General features: G+C 42.7%; 1 protein-coding gene across 2 annotated transcripts; it reads left to right on the top strand.

Moving 5' to 3' along the window:
* The first annotated feature begins 217 nt into the window (after positions 1-217).
* si:dkey-178e17.3 (somatomedin-B and thrombospondin type-1 domain-containing protein) lies at positions 218-10,180 on the top strand. Of its 2 annotated transcripts, none has more exons than XM_049763402.1 (5): positions 218-718; positions 5,532-5,714; positions 5,989-6,079; positions 7,521-7,679; positions 7,809-10,180. In XM_049763402.1, the coding sequence occupies exons 1-5, from the start codon at positions 463-465 to the stop codon at positions 7,912-7,914; spliced, it is 795 nt and encodes a 264-aa protein (XP_049619359.1). In that variant the 5' UTR covers positions 218-462; the 3' UTR covers positions 7,915-10,180. The 2 variants fall into 2 exon arrangements, with proteins under 2 accessions (XP_049619359.1, XP_049619358.1); XM_049763401.1 differs by having other exon boundaries at positions 5,529-5,714.
* The last annotated feature ends 1,917 nt before the right edge of the window (positions 10,181-12,097 follow it).

The raw sequence follows: 12,097 nt of genomic DNA, 5'->3' as shown, positions 1-12,097 counted from the left end.
TAAGCATTGCTGCACTGAGAATACGTATATACAAATTTAAATGAGATTTTACAAAGTGGACTTTGTTACTTTGTACTACTGACGAATTGATATTAGTAAAAAAAAACCTGGAGGGAGAGGGAGGGAGGGGAGGAGAGAGAGAGAGAGAGAGAGAGAGAGAGAGAGAGAGAGAGAGAGAGAGAGAGAGAGGTACAGTAAAAGTTTGGGAAAGGCAACAATAGCCGCAAAGGGGCGTGTCACAGGGGCGCATAGAGGAGAGCTGTTGCGCGCTCTTGGTCCACTTTTACGCATCACTAACTTCTCATTGTCACCCATCCCGGAGCAGCGCAATGCTGTGTGGCGCTTTCCCGTAACAAGACCCACGAGGAAAGCCATTTAAAACCATTTTCCACCCCCAGCCACCAACTTAGATTGAAGAAGAAAATCGTATAATCTTGTGCAGCCGCGTGGAGCACCTTGGTCATGGGTGCGCACCAACGGAGCTCCGCGCGTTTCGGATCTGTCCTGTCACTGTGCGGATGTTTGGCCTTGCTGTGCGGGGTGACGGTGCCTCGAGTGGAGGCCGGCTGCCGGGAGCGGGATAGCCCCAACTGTTGTACCGGGCGGAACAACGACTGCTTCGAGTACACGCGGAGGAAGACGGTGTGCTACTGCGACACGTACTGTCAGAAGACCGGAGACTGCTGCGACGACTACCAGAGTGTGTGCCTAATATCTGGTGAGTCGCCAAAAAACTTTTACTTCGGAACTACTAGAATTGTGCCATCAATTTGACAAGTTCAATTTGGTGTTTAAAAGGCCTAAAAAAATGTAATTGAAAAATTACTTTTGAAATTCAATTCAGATATAGTGTTCCTTTAGATATAACTTTAAATCTTTCTTTTTTTTAAAAAAAAAAAAAAAGATCCATCTATATAATTTTCTAATACTACATAATAATACTTTCTAAACTACAGTACTGCACTTTGTAAAAGCCGAGTAAAAACAATATAGAAACATGATAGTCTAATACGTGAATATTAAGTATATGTTAATGATAAGAACTATGATAAATAAAGTGTGAACAGCTAATTCTACTGCTCATTGTGCTGCATTATAAGACCGTAAGGGTTCCCAATCTGGCCACCAGGAGGCAGTATAATACAGCCATGCAATTACAAACGAAGAAGACCAATTATTTTATTTTTTTACTATTATTAGTGCAAGTAACTCATCAAGATACTGTAATATTAATCATGGAAAACAAAGACTATACGCCGGTAAGTATTGTAATATAATCATAGTTTTTATTCAAATATCCGTCGTTTAAAGGTGTCTAAAATCGCCAACGTCGACGCTAATATTTTAAAACAGGCGTGTTATCAACCTTCTTTCTCATTAATGATGTCACAATCACGATGTAAAAAAAGAAAACCGTTTTTTGGAGTTGCAGAAGAAGAATCAGACCTGGTGTAAAACTAATCCATAACATTTGCCTTTTCTATGGCTGTACAAAATGCCACTCGCCTTGGAAAAATGGAAGAAATGTCTCATATTGCAAGTTTTTTAATTTAAAATGTCACAATTTCAAAGAAAAAAAATGATGTCACAATACTCACTTGTTAAAATGTTCTGCGGCCATAGTCTGCTTTTGTCGTTGAAGAAAATAAATAAATCTGACCTTTTCGTGATATTGCAATTCTAAGACAAAATGCAGTATTTTTTTCCCAAAAATGTCACATTACAAAATATTCACTCGTTGTTTCCTTTCAGTGGGACCTTAAAATTCCTTTGTGGTACTAGTTATAGAATATCTACACAATGTGGTGGGGCACTGCATGCCTCACCGGTTCAAAATGGTGCACCATTGATGTCAGTGCGTGAAGGCATGCAATTTTAGTCGTGGAAAGTCAGAGAATGGCCCAAAAGCAAATTTGGGGTCATAAGGCTGAAATCATGCTGCTGACTGATGCTATATAAGGACAAAGGAGTGCACGGGTGCCATGGAAACATACGGCCAAAGATGGTTAGGATTACAGTAGGGAAGGGTAAAAAAGCAGCGAGCGAGGGCTGCTCTCGTCTCTCGTGGAGTGTGTGGAAAGCTCTCATTGTGTGGACATTGGAGGGATTGTGTGCCGCTGTATGTTGTGTCTTAAGTGCTCACTAACAAGCACCTGCAGGGAACAATGGTGGATTTCAAGAGCTCTTAAAACACCGGCGAGCCCCTCTAGTTAAATAAGCACACACAACCTTTATGTATGCACACTCAACCTTGGCTTGACCCATGCTGGATCAAAAATACAGAAATTGACTGTAAAACAGAAAAACAACATTCTCATTATATTTCCAAGGATGCCAAGATAGCAGTACATATTAAAGAAATAGAGCCATAACAAAGCTGAACACCTAAACAGAATATCTTTGGTTGCTCAAGGATTTGAGTTTGATAAGATAGTCTGCTGTATCTTGACAGTAAAAAAAACAAAACAAAAAAAACAAACTTTGACTTCCTGTGTGCTACATGTCATGTCCTTGGCTCTGTTCCACACGAGACTCCACCTGGACTCATCAGATTCCGATGCTGCAGGTCTGGTCTTCATCAACATCTGTCTGGTGGAGCTAGAGGGTGGTGCGGAGGGGCACTGCCCCCCCTTCCCCAAATATGATTGGACTACTCCCAAGTACCAGTCCAGATATTCCATAGAAAACCCATCGTGAATCAGTATTTTGAATACATTAAGGGGTTTGTAAAAAACAACCCCCTTGGCCCCCTCGAGAAAAAAAATCCTAGCTCTGCCAGTGGCGGCAGCTGCAACTCCGGCATTGTTTTTTCAGTTGGATGGCATCACGGCCATCTTGTTTGACACCGTTACTCATTTGGCAGTAGGACATTACGATGCTTGTGTGTGCATGTGGACCAAGGGTGGGAAAACTTTTTAAGTGGTGACGTAGCAATTAATATATTGTTGATATCACTCATCTGGCACGTCTGCTTCTCTTCTCCCCTACGGGGAAATGTTGTCACGTCCTGACCCGGACGTTGACTCCTCGTTCTTCCTGCCTTCCATCCCACACGTTCCCGTCTTTGGATGTTTTTACCTCGAAGGCTTGAAACGGGCCAGCTGGACCAACAGCTACACGCTCCAACTGCGCTCCACGCATGTTTCTGCTTGTAAAATCACTTTTTTGTTTTCATTTCTTCAAACGGCTTGCTTGTTTTCAAGAAGCCACTATTGCATCACACTTTTTAAACATCCTAATGGGAGCCTTTGGTCGAGCAGTAGTTGTGGGTACTTAGAAGTAGTTGTAGACTCCCATAACCAAGGTGAGATTGATTCTAACCTTCACGATGGTTCTCGAACACACCTCACTTGTTGTTTTGTCAGGAAACATTTACGTATGTGCTAACCTGTCATTAGCCTCGTAGTTGGCCCCCGTGTCTCTGGCTGGGAGGGTATCTCGGGATTTTTTTTTTTTTTTAGGGGGTCTGTTGTCCTCCTGAGAACAGCTGGACATCTGGGTCCCATCAGAGAAGGGGGTGTTCAAAAAAGGGACAGATGGAGGGAAAGAAGAAGGTGATTAAGGGACAAGGAGATAAAGCAAATTGTCCGATAAGGCCTTTGTCACGGCAACCTAAAATGGAAGCAGAGCCAGCCGAAACGGGGCGCAATTATCGTAAAGTGCGACTGCCGATGTTTGCGACAAGGCGGAAGACAAAATTGCCATTTCACAATGTTTGTGTGAACCTCTGCCAGGGAGAATTACTGGAAGTGCCCTGAAGCAACCCTCTATTATTATTTCTCTCCGTGCGGACTAAAAACACTCTTGCCTTGTCACGTTTGTTTGAGTTTGTTTATCTTAGGATCGTGTTTTGGGTCATCTCAAATAAAACTCTTTATTTTTAAACGTATTTTTGTGTCTGAACACAATATTGCACATTTAAGCAAGCAGAAGTATTTTCTCTCGAAGAATGAAGCATTTATTTGGGCAATGAATTGCATTTAATAAAAATACATATTATTTTTGTATGTTCTCCAATTCTGGAAGGACCCTAATGGCAAACAAAATGTACCTATTTATTTTAGAGCGTGTTGCCAAAATGTTTTAAATGAGGGCTAATTATTTTGGGAGAGTGTAGGGGGGTGCTTGACACACTGACAAAAACCACTTGTTTTCTCCACGCGGGGTGAGAGGTCAGAGGTGGTGGCCGTGAGCCGAGCGGCGGGTCAGACTGTTAGCAGGGTTTATCACGTGGGTGGCGACTCTTGTCTCTTGTCGCTCTGCTCGTACCAGAAACAGAGCGCAGGACCACCGCGGCTAGGCAATTACCTCCTGACCTCCGGTGGGCCTGGCTCACAAGGCGCCATGCTGGTGCAGGGGGGTCTGGGGGGAGGTGGGCTCACCCCCCTACCCCCTTCCTGGAGTGCGGGAACTCGCCGACCCTATCCATTTCATCGTACGCCCTTTTCACCAAAGACCCTAATTGGCCGTGTGGCCCTCGGTGAAGAGAAGCAAAGTGTGTGTGTGTTGGATCAGAAGAAGAATGAGGAGCAAGTTGGCTCCAGATGAATCCAAATGGAGGTACAAGTGTGTTTTCCAGTGATGACTGCAATTGGAATGAGCCCGAGCGCTCGGACAAATGAGTGTGCTGTGAGGTGATCTGGGAAAGGCACCCGGACGGCCGGCCGGCCGGACGGACGGCCAGCCGGGTGTCAGGTGGGCAGCACTAATGTGCAGGAATGCAGAGATTCCACAGTGGCTTTGTGGACTGGCTGTGTCACCGAGACAGCCGCCCCCCCGACAGCACCATGGGAATGAACAGAGCGTGGAGGCACCTTGAAAGCGCTCTCACACACACACACACAATGAAGATGGAGTGGTCACGCGGGGAGTCCCTCCATAGTTTGGGGTTCTTCATCTTCTCCTTCCCCCGGATGCACCTGCTCTCCTCATTGTCCGTTTGCTGCTCAGAGAAATTTATCACAGTGATTTTAACCTTTTTTTTTTTTAAATTGACATCACATTCTATTAAATAATTATTAAGCTAATTAAGATGTTAAGATTAATTGTTAAGATTGACTTTTATCATTTTGATGAAATGACAGATGGATCATTTTCACCTCTGATTGGACCAATCGGATCTAAAATAGGTCATTGAAATTATTGCCTGCATGCAATTTGGTTGTACAAACAATCCAGCAAGTTAAAAAAAAAAAAAAAAATACTTTCAAAGCAACCAGGAGCACAAAAATCAATCATTGTGAACCTCCTCTCACCTTCTTTGTTTGTGTTTATGACGTGTGTACTTCCTGGTCGGCTGCCGCTGATTTCCCGCTGGAGCTGCTTAACTTTGATCAATACCACTTCCTCTTCGGATTGATGTAATTGGTTAATTGGGCCTGATTGCTGTGTGCTCAAGTGTGCTCACCATCAGAGTCTTATTTGGTCAATTACAACATTCAGCACCACACACACACGCTAGACGTTTCATTCCCAAGCTTTCGAGTGTGTCCATTTTTACTGATCTCTGTTTCCATACGATTCCCTAGCAGCCATCGACTGTGCGGTGGGCTCCTGGGGTCCCTGGTCACCGTGTACGTCTCCGTGCGGGGTGGGAAGCACTGAAAGGAGTCGCCAAGTGTCTGTCCCGCCTCGAAACGGGGGGACGCCTTGCCCGGATCTCAAACAGCGCCGCGGCTGCTTCGGAAACAACCAGATATGCAGTTCGGCGAAAGGTGAGCCGGTCGCTCTGTTAAGTATTAATGCTCTGCTCTGCTTTGGGCGATATTTAGTTCTGTTACACATTTACCGTATCGGCCGCAGCTGAGTTGAATCATTTTCCTCGGGAATGTGCAAGAACCTCTCGATAAACATTGACAACACGGTGGAATTCTTCCCAAAGTCCAAATGATGATTATTCAAGTAATTACAATTCAATCCCAAGTTGCGGATAAAATTGCCTTGTTTGTTTCTTCTTTGCATTTCCACCATCTCCTTCACCACCTGCAGACGTGGCGAAGATCCTTCCGGATTCCTTCAAGAGGAACTTTAAGGATCCTTGGAGGAGGCCTCACATGCTGGTGAAGGAGGAGAAGGCCAGGTAAGGTTGATGAGCTTCTATCTGAATTGCTTATAAACAATTTATGTCTCCTTTTTGCACTGCACTTGGTGCGGAGCTTTGGTCTAGCAGAAAGAAGCAAGGATGCTTTTCTTCTTTGGAGCCTTGAGCTTGCTTTGACTGCAAAATGAACAGTGTCTATCGTGAACTGACCTTTGCTGATAAAGCTGGTGTAATCCAGATTTAAAAAAAAAAAAAAAAAGAAAGTACAGCCGTCCTTCTTGGATGTGGTCTTTGCTGTGATTGCAGATGTTCTCAGAGAGCAGGATGTAAAGTCATGGCCGTTCTCCAAGAAGCTGATTAAAAGTGACATTGGACTCGCGTGTTTTTCCCCCGCTATCAGGGCCTTGGACGCACATTACTCAAGAAAATGAGACATTCATGGATGAGGAAAGGGATTAAAAGCCTCCTCCGGTGCATTAGAAGGTCCCTGATGTTGTCAGGAACCTGACATAGATAATAAGATGGAACGTCAGTGACGCAATCTGATTTACGGAAAGATGGGAGGGAATTAGCCTCTCGGTTAACTTAGCCAACATGCCAATTTGGCAAATTGTTGGAGTTGGAAAAAAAGAGAGAGCTTGTTTTTAAGAAACCCATCAGGATTAAAGCCAAATGGATTTTTCCTTTTTTTTTTTTTTTTTTTTTTTAAATCAAGTTGTGTGCGCAAAATTCAATTGCACAGTTCATTTGTATCAAATATTCCAAAAATGATATTTGCCTGACTAAATTGAAATTTACAAGGATGATAGAATAAATATTGCACGAATGAAACTGAGACTGATGTCAAAATATTACCAGAAAAAATAAGATATTAATTTTAAAATTTTAGTAATAGTGGCTGTTAGCGACGCACATTATTAGTGAAACGTATTCTTTAAAAATACATTTTTTTGTGTTGTTTTAAAATTCTCCTCTTCTCTTCTAACTTTATTTAAAATAAAATAAAAAAAAAATTAAAATAATGAAAAATTCTTCGCCAGAAAAGCAGCTATGTGTTCCAGCTATTCCGCTAAAGATGATGCAGTTCACGAAAAATAAGACTTCATCTTTTTAGTCCTCGTCAGAATAGACGTTTCAACAAAGGAGAAAAAAAGAAATAGAAGTGTTTTCTCCGAGCAAATGCTCATGTTTTGCGACAGATGACTGAATGAGAGACAAAACAAATAGAGTGTGAAGTACAAAGCGTCTGCCAGAGAACACGTTATTATTGTCTGCCGAGCGTTGTTGATATTAGGATATGCTGCAGGTGACATGACACCGCTGGATCACCTTCAAATGACGCTGCTGTTATCAGAGCCTCCATTTTTCTTTTGTCTGCCCGGGGGCGCCATTAAAACACAGCTTGCCGCGTTCGTGCCAAGTTTACATGCTTGATTCATTCAGTCACTTATGTATAATATCTTTTTTTTTTTTTTTGCAGCTATTGTGTGTATTTGAGGGTGAAACAAGCCAGTGCGGCTTGCAAACTGAAATTGTGGAGTGCCCAGCTGGTGAGAGAGAGGCTGGTTTGCGCAGAGTGCCAGAGTGACGCCATGTCCAAGTCGGAGCGATGTGGAGGAGACGGCTTGGAGGGCACCAGGTGAACCAAACCCTTGATACCTTTTCAAGATAAGCGTATAATATTGTGAATAAGGACTAAAAAACAAAAAATGACTGAAAAGGTTTGTAGTCCAAAGTTTTGAGATGCGTTTCTTTTTTTTGTGTCTAGAACCTTCTGGTCCGCAGCTTCCGCCGTAGGCTGCCACGGTTCATGGGTGCGAGAGTCGTCGTCCCAAGTCTGCCGATGCCCCCCTTACTCTGTCCTCTTTGTGTGAACGCCACACGTCCACGTGGAAGGAGCCACCGCGTTGTCCTCGACAGCTCCTGCAAAACGGTGTCCTGCAAAAAAGTCCCGGATGGGTTTACTCAAGGAGATCAGCAGCATCCTGCCACTTTTTTTTTTTTTTTTTTTTAATCATCCACCTCATATTCTGTACTGTATGGCTTACTCCACATGCAGCTAACCTTGCAAATAACCTTCAAAATTTTACCGCCACCTATTTTTTTTCTTCTCCAAAGCACAGCAACCTCTGTATATTTTCACCTCCCTGCTATCTACCTCCATAAATGCAAGTGCGTTTTAATAATGTATAAATATGCAGAAATATATGATTTAGCTTTATACATTTTCTACTCTCGATCGCCATGTGTCGCGACATGTTTTTTTTTTTTTTTTGTATCGACGTGATTTTACACCAAACGGCAGCGACTGCGCTAACATTAAGACCCCATTGGCTGCTTCCGTGCCCAACGTTTTGCTCTCCGTGTCAGTACAGTGGAACCTCTAAAACGAAATCGGCAAAGGGAGAGCGATCAGAGAACAGCGTCAACATAATGATGACAAAAAAAAGAAAAACAAGTCCACAGTCGTCGCCAAGTCTTCTCATTGGCCGTCAAGGGTGAGTACACCTTTTATTGTTTAATTCGAACAGCTTGTGACTTCTTTTTACAAAAAACGTGATAAAAACTCGTGTAGCGATTCTGTTTTGAATCTCGATATCAACACCGCTCAAAGCGCATAGAGGTTCCACTGTATTCCTATTCACCTAAAAGCAAAAAAAAAAAATCAGGAATGAGCAGCAATTTCTCAGGTGTTTCGATATTGTTTCCTGACCCTTTACACGACCTTTCCCGCGGCAGCCTCATTTACCCAAAATGTCGTTTGTGAAGCTCCCACGCCGGCCGGGCCCAGCTGTTAGTGGCTCAATAAATATTCGAAGAGTCGGTTAGTTAGTTTTACAAGAGTGCTAGTCGGCAAGTGTAAGATGCGGCTGAATAAATAATCACTCCGTCCCACTATTGACAGACAGCCTCATGATGTACTGGCAGGTTTTGTTGCCGGGCAACCATGGCAATCACCGCTTACCACTTACGGCCACCTAATTGTGGAAATAGGGCTGCCATGGCTGTTGGATACCGTGTGCAAATGTAGACAAACCATCCAGGCCTATTTCCTTTTTTTATTTTTTTTTATTGATGACACTTAAAGGTCAGACACAGCACTTCTCTATACTTGTGGGGTTTTGTGTTCGTGCGTGTGTGTGTGTGTTTTCTTTTCCTTGGAAGAAATAGCAGATTAACATAACATTCCTGACTTGAACAACACAGGTCATTCAAGCGCAGGAATTCCAAATACCACACACACACACGCGCGCACATACTCGCGCACCTACACACATACCAGAAAGTTCCTTAAAGAGGAAAACTGTGATTTGTTGTTCTCTCGCTACATATTTGTGTATTTGTTTATTTATTATAAAACAATGACTTTGTTAGCGCAGAAATCCTTTGTACCCTGACCATTAGTGAAAATAAACAAGTCGTATATTTTGTTGTTGTTTTGGCCCGGAAATACTTCTTTTTTTCTGAGCGAATGAACGTTTTCGGTTTAAAGGGACCTTGTCTTCACTCCTGCTTGTTTTTGCTCGTTCATCCACTTGAACTTCACCTCCTTCGGTAATCTTTACCTGACAACTACACAACTGGCCTCAGTCAGCACAACTCTTCTCTCTTTTTGCACCAGCACCCTCAGGCCCCCAAACACCCCCCCCAACCCTTTTCCCCTGAGCCACTACTGCTAACCCGCCTTCCAAAGGGCAGGAAGGCCCATCTCTGGCTCGTTGCCTGATGGGCTCCGACAGCAGTGTGTTCTGGGATTAGGCGGCGTGAAAGGGGGGCATTCCAGTACCAGCGGCCTTTGTGACACTGTTTGGTTTTGACAAGACAGCTGTTCAAAGGCCTCTTGACCCCGCGCACGGCGTGAAGGGAAAGCATTCAGGGGGTGACTTCCGTTTATTGTTTTTGTTCGTGGTGGCTGTGCCATGACAGTAGTCACCACCTGTATTTGCATCACCTCTTTCTCGCCATCATCTTCTACCCATCTGTCCATCCTTGTGTGTGTTTTTGTAATATTTTTATGAATTGTAATATAACAATATACAACTAATTTTGCATGAGTGCAGTATTACTATAGCTGCCATATTTGTATTGTGCTGATTTTAAATGTCATTGTCCGGATTAAACAGTCCAGTGGGAAGTCAATGTTCTGACGTGTTCATTTTGGGTTCCACTGTTGACCGCTAGATGGCAACACAGACTGTAGTTTGACTAAATTTGACCAAAACAAACAAGTACAGTAGTTCCAAAATATTCAAATTTCCAAAAAAGAGACTATGAAAAATGACAAACGTGTTCCTAATGCTAGGCAATTTTTTTTTTTTTTTTTTGCATTGTGGAAGGAAAAGAAAGTGCTGTAAATGCTCTCAAACCCCATCTGTTTAAAAAGAATATTTTAATATGGTGGATTTGACTTCTTGTCTGAAAGGAAACAGCAGCAATGGAGGGGGTTATTGCAAATGGTTTTAACTTGCGGTTGCCTTGTGAACAGCACAGCCGAGCCATCAATATTAACAATACCTGCTTGCATTAGCAGACATGTTGTTAGAGGGGCCTTTCAGCTCAGGGCCCCTCAATTTAGCCGGTCCCCCGTCAGGTTCGCTATGTGTGTTTAGCAAAGGCTTGACCGTAATTAACCAGTCCTACAAATGAAGGCTTGCAGCCACTCGTTGCCAGCTGCTCCTGACACACAAGAATGATAATGAATAGATGTCGAGATGAGACCTTTGAGCTAAACCTTTGCTGGCTGTCATGTAAAAAAAAAACATCAATCATGTTGTGTTTTCTAATAGTTGCATCATTCTAAAAAAATTAAAGCTATTTTCTGCCTCTCCTATGTAATTCAAAGCTTTTTACGCAATTTATTGGCAACACAAACCCAAATTGACTGTTTCCTCATATGTGTGCAGGTGTCAGTCCAGTATAGGATCTGTAATAGAATACTCAACTATAGAACATTGGCGCCCTCTGCGGGACACATGTTGTACTGCAGCCACCCCCACTTATGTCTTTTGACCACAACTTTTGAAACCATCTGCTGTTACTACCTAATTCACCTGGAACCCGTCAAATAAATCAAAGCACGGATTAAATTGTCTTTACAAAATATTATGTCTCATTAGACTTGTTGATGATCTTTTCTAGTCACCGAACGGATAATACTAAAAATAAGGAAACGTAACATGCAGTACCTTTCGAGAATATGTTGGCGTCTAAATTAATGAGGTTTCACACTGATGCTTTATTAAACTTGTGCAACTTCCATTTCACTTCCTAAGAGGCCCCGCAATAAAATACACTATTAGAAGCTGTTTATTCTTTTCCCAAGAGCCAATCAAGGCATGTAAAATACTGCAGAGGTGTACAGAATGTAACACGTCCGTGCCAAGAGCAGCGCGCGCGCTTGGAGCTCTGTAAAAGTATAAAACACTGATTCAGTGACTTTATTCAGTTCATCATCACTTCTGTAAATCATCATTAAGATCCATGTGGCTTATGTACGGGTTCTCCTTAAGGACATAAAGGTTGGTTTTGATTTAAACTATTCAAAACAGATGCCCATTGTGTGCTAGCTGGCATTGTCTCTCCTTGACATGTGCCTTCCCCAAACTCCATAAAAAGCACTTTATCATAATAACTAGTATGTATCTTAAAGTGTTGGAACCTCAATCTTCATCCATTCCCTACAGATGTCTTCAAAGAGTGAGTAGTTTTACTCTATTTTAGTTTTGTTCTTCTGTTCATAACTTATCTATATAGTTGTGTGACAACTATATCAACGAGTCGCCAATATACTTCACTTTAGGGTAATTCCATAATGAAGAAATGTCTGCCATCACAGAGTATGATATAAGCGATAAAATAATTCCCAGAAAGGCTCAAGCCCCCCCCTAAAAAAAAAACCATTGTTCCTCCTTGTTTTTTTTTAAAATGGTGTGCTAAATGAAGCTTTGTGATGGAGGCGAGCCTGGGAGGAATGTACGAAGAGCGTAAATAAACGTAAGAAGGCAAACAACATGTGTGTTGTATATATCTTGGAGAATCGCCAGAGGTGGAGGCTTA

The sequence above is a fragment of the Syngnathus scovelli genome, chromosome 3 (genome assembly GCF_024217435.2).
Source record: "Syngnathus scovelli strain Florida chromosome 3, RoL_Ssco_1.2, whole genome shotgun sequence".
NCBI classification, from domain to species: Eukaryota; Metazoa; Chordata; class Actinopteri; order Syngnathiformes; family Syngnathidae; genus Syngnathus; species Syngnathus scovelli.
This window is presented reverse-complemented; position numbering and strand designations above follow the sequence as displayed.

Coding starts and splice junctions, on each gene's coding strand:
- si:dkey-178e17.3 (XM_049763401.1), top strand. CDS start 463: ATGGGTGCGCACCAACGGAGCTCCGCGCGTTTCGGATCTGTCCTGTCA. Junction 719..5,528: donor GAGTGTGTGCCTAATATCTG/GTGAGTCGCCAA, acceptor ACGATTCCCTAG/CAGCCATCGACTGTGCGGTG. Junction 6,080..7,520: donor GTGAAGGAGGAGAAGGCCAG/GTAAGGTTGATG, acceptor TTTTTTTTGCAG/CTATTGTGTGTATTTGAGGG.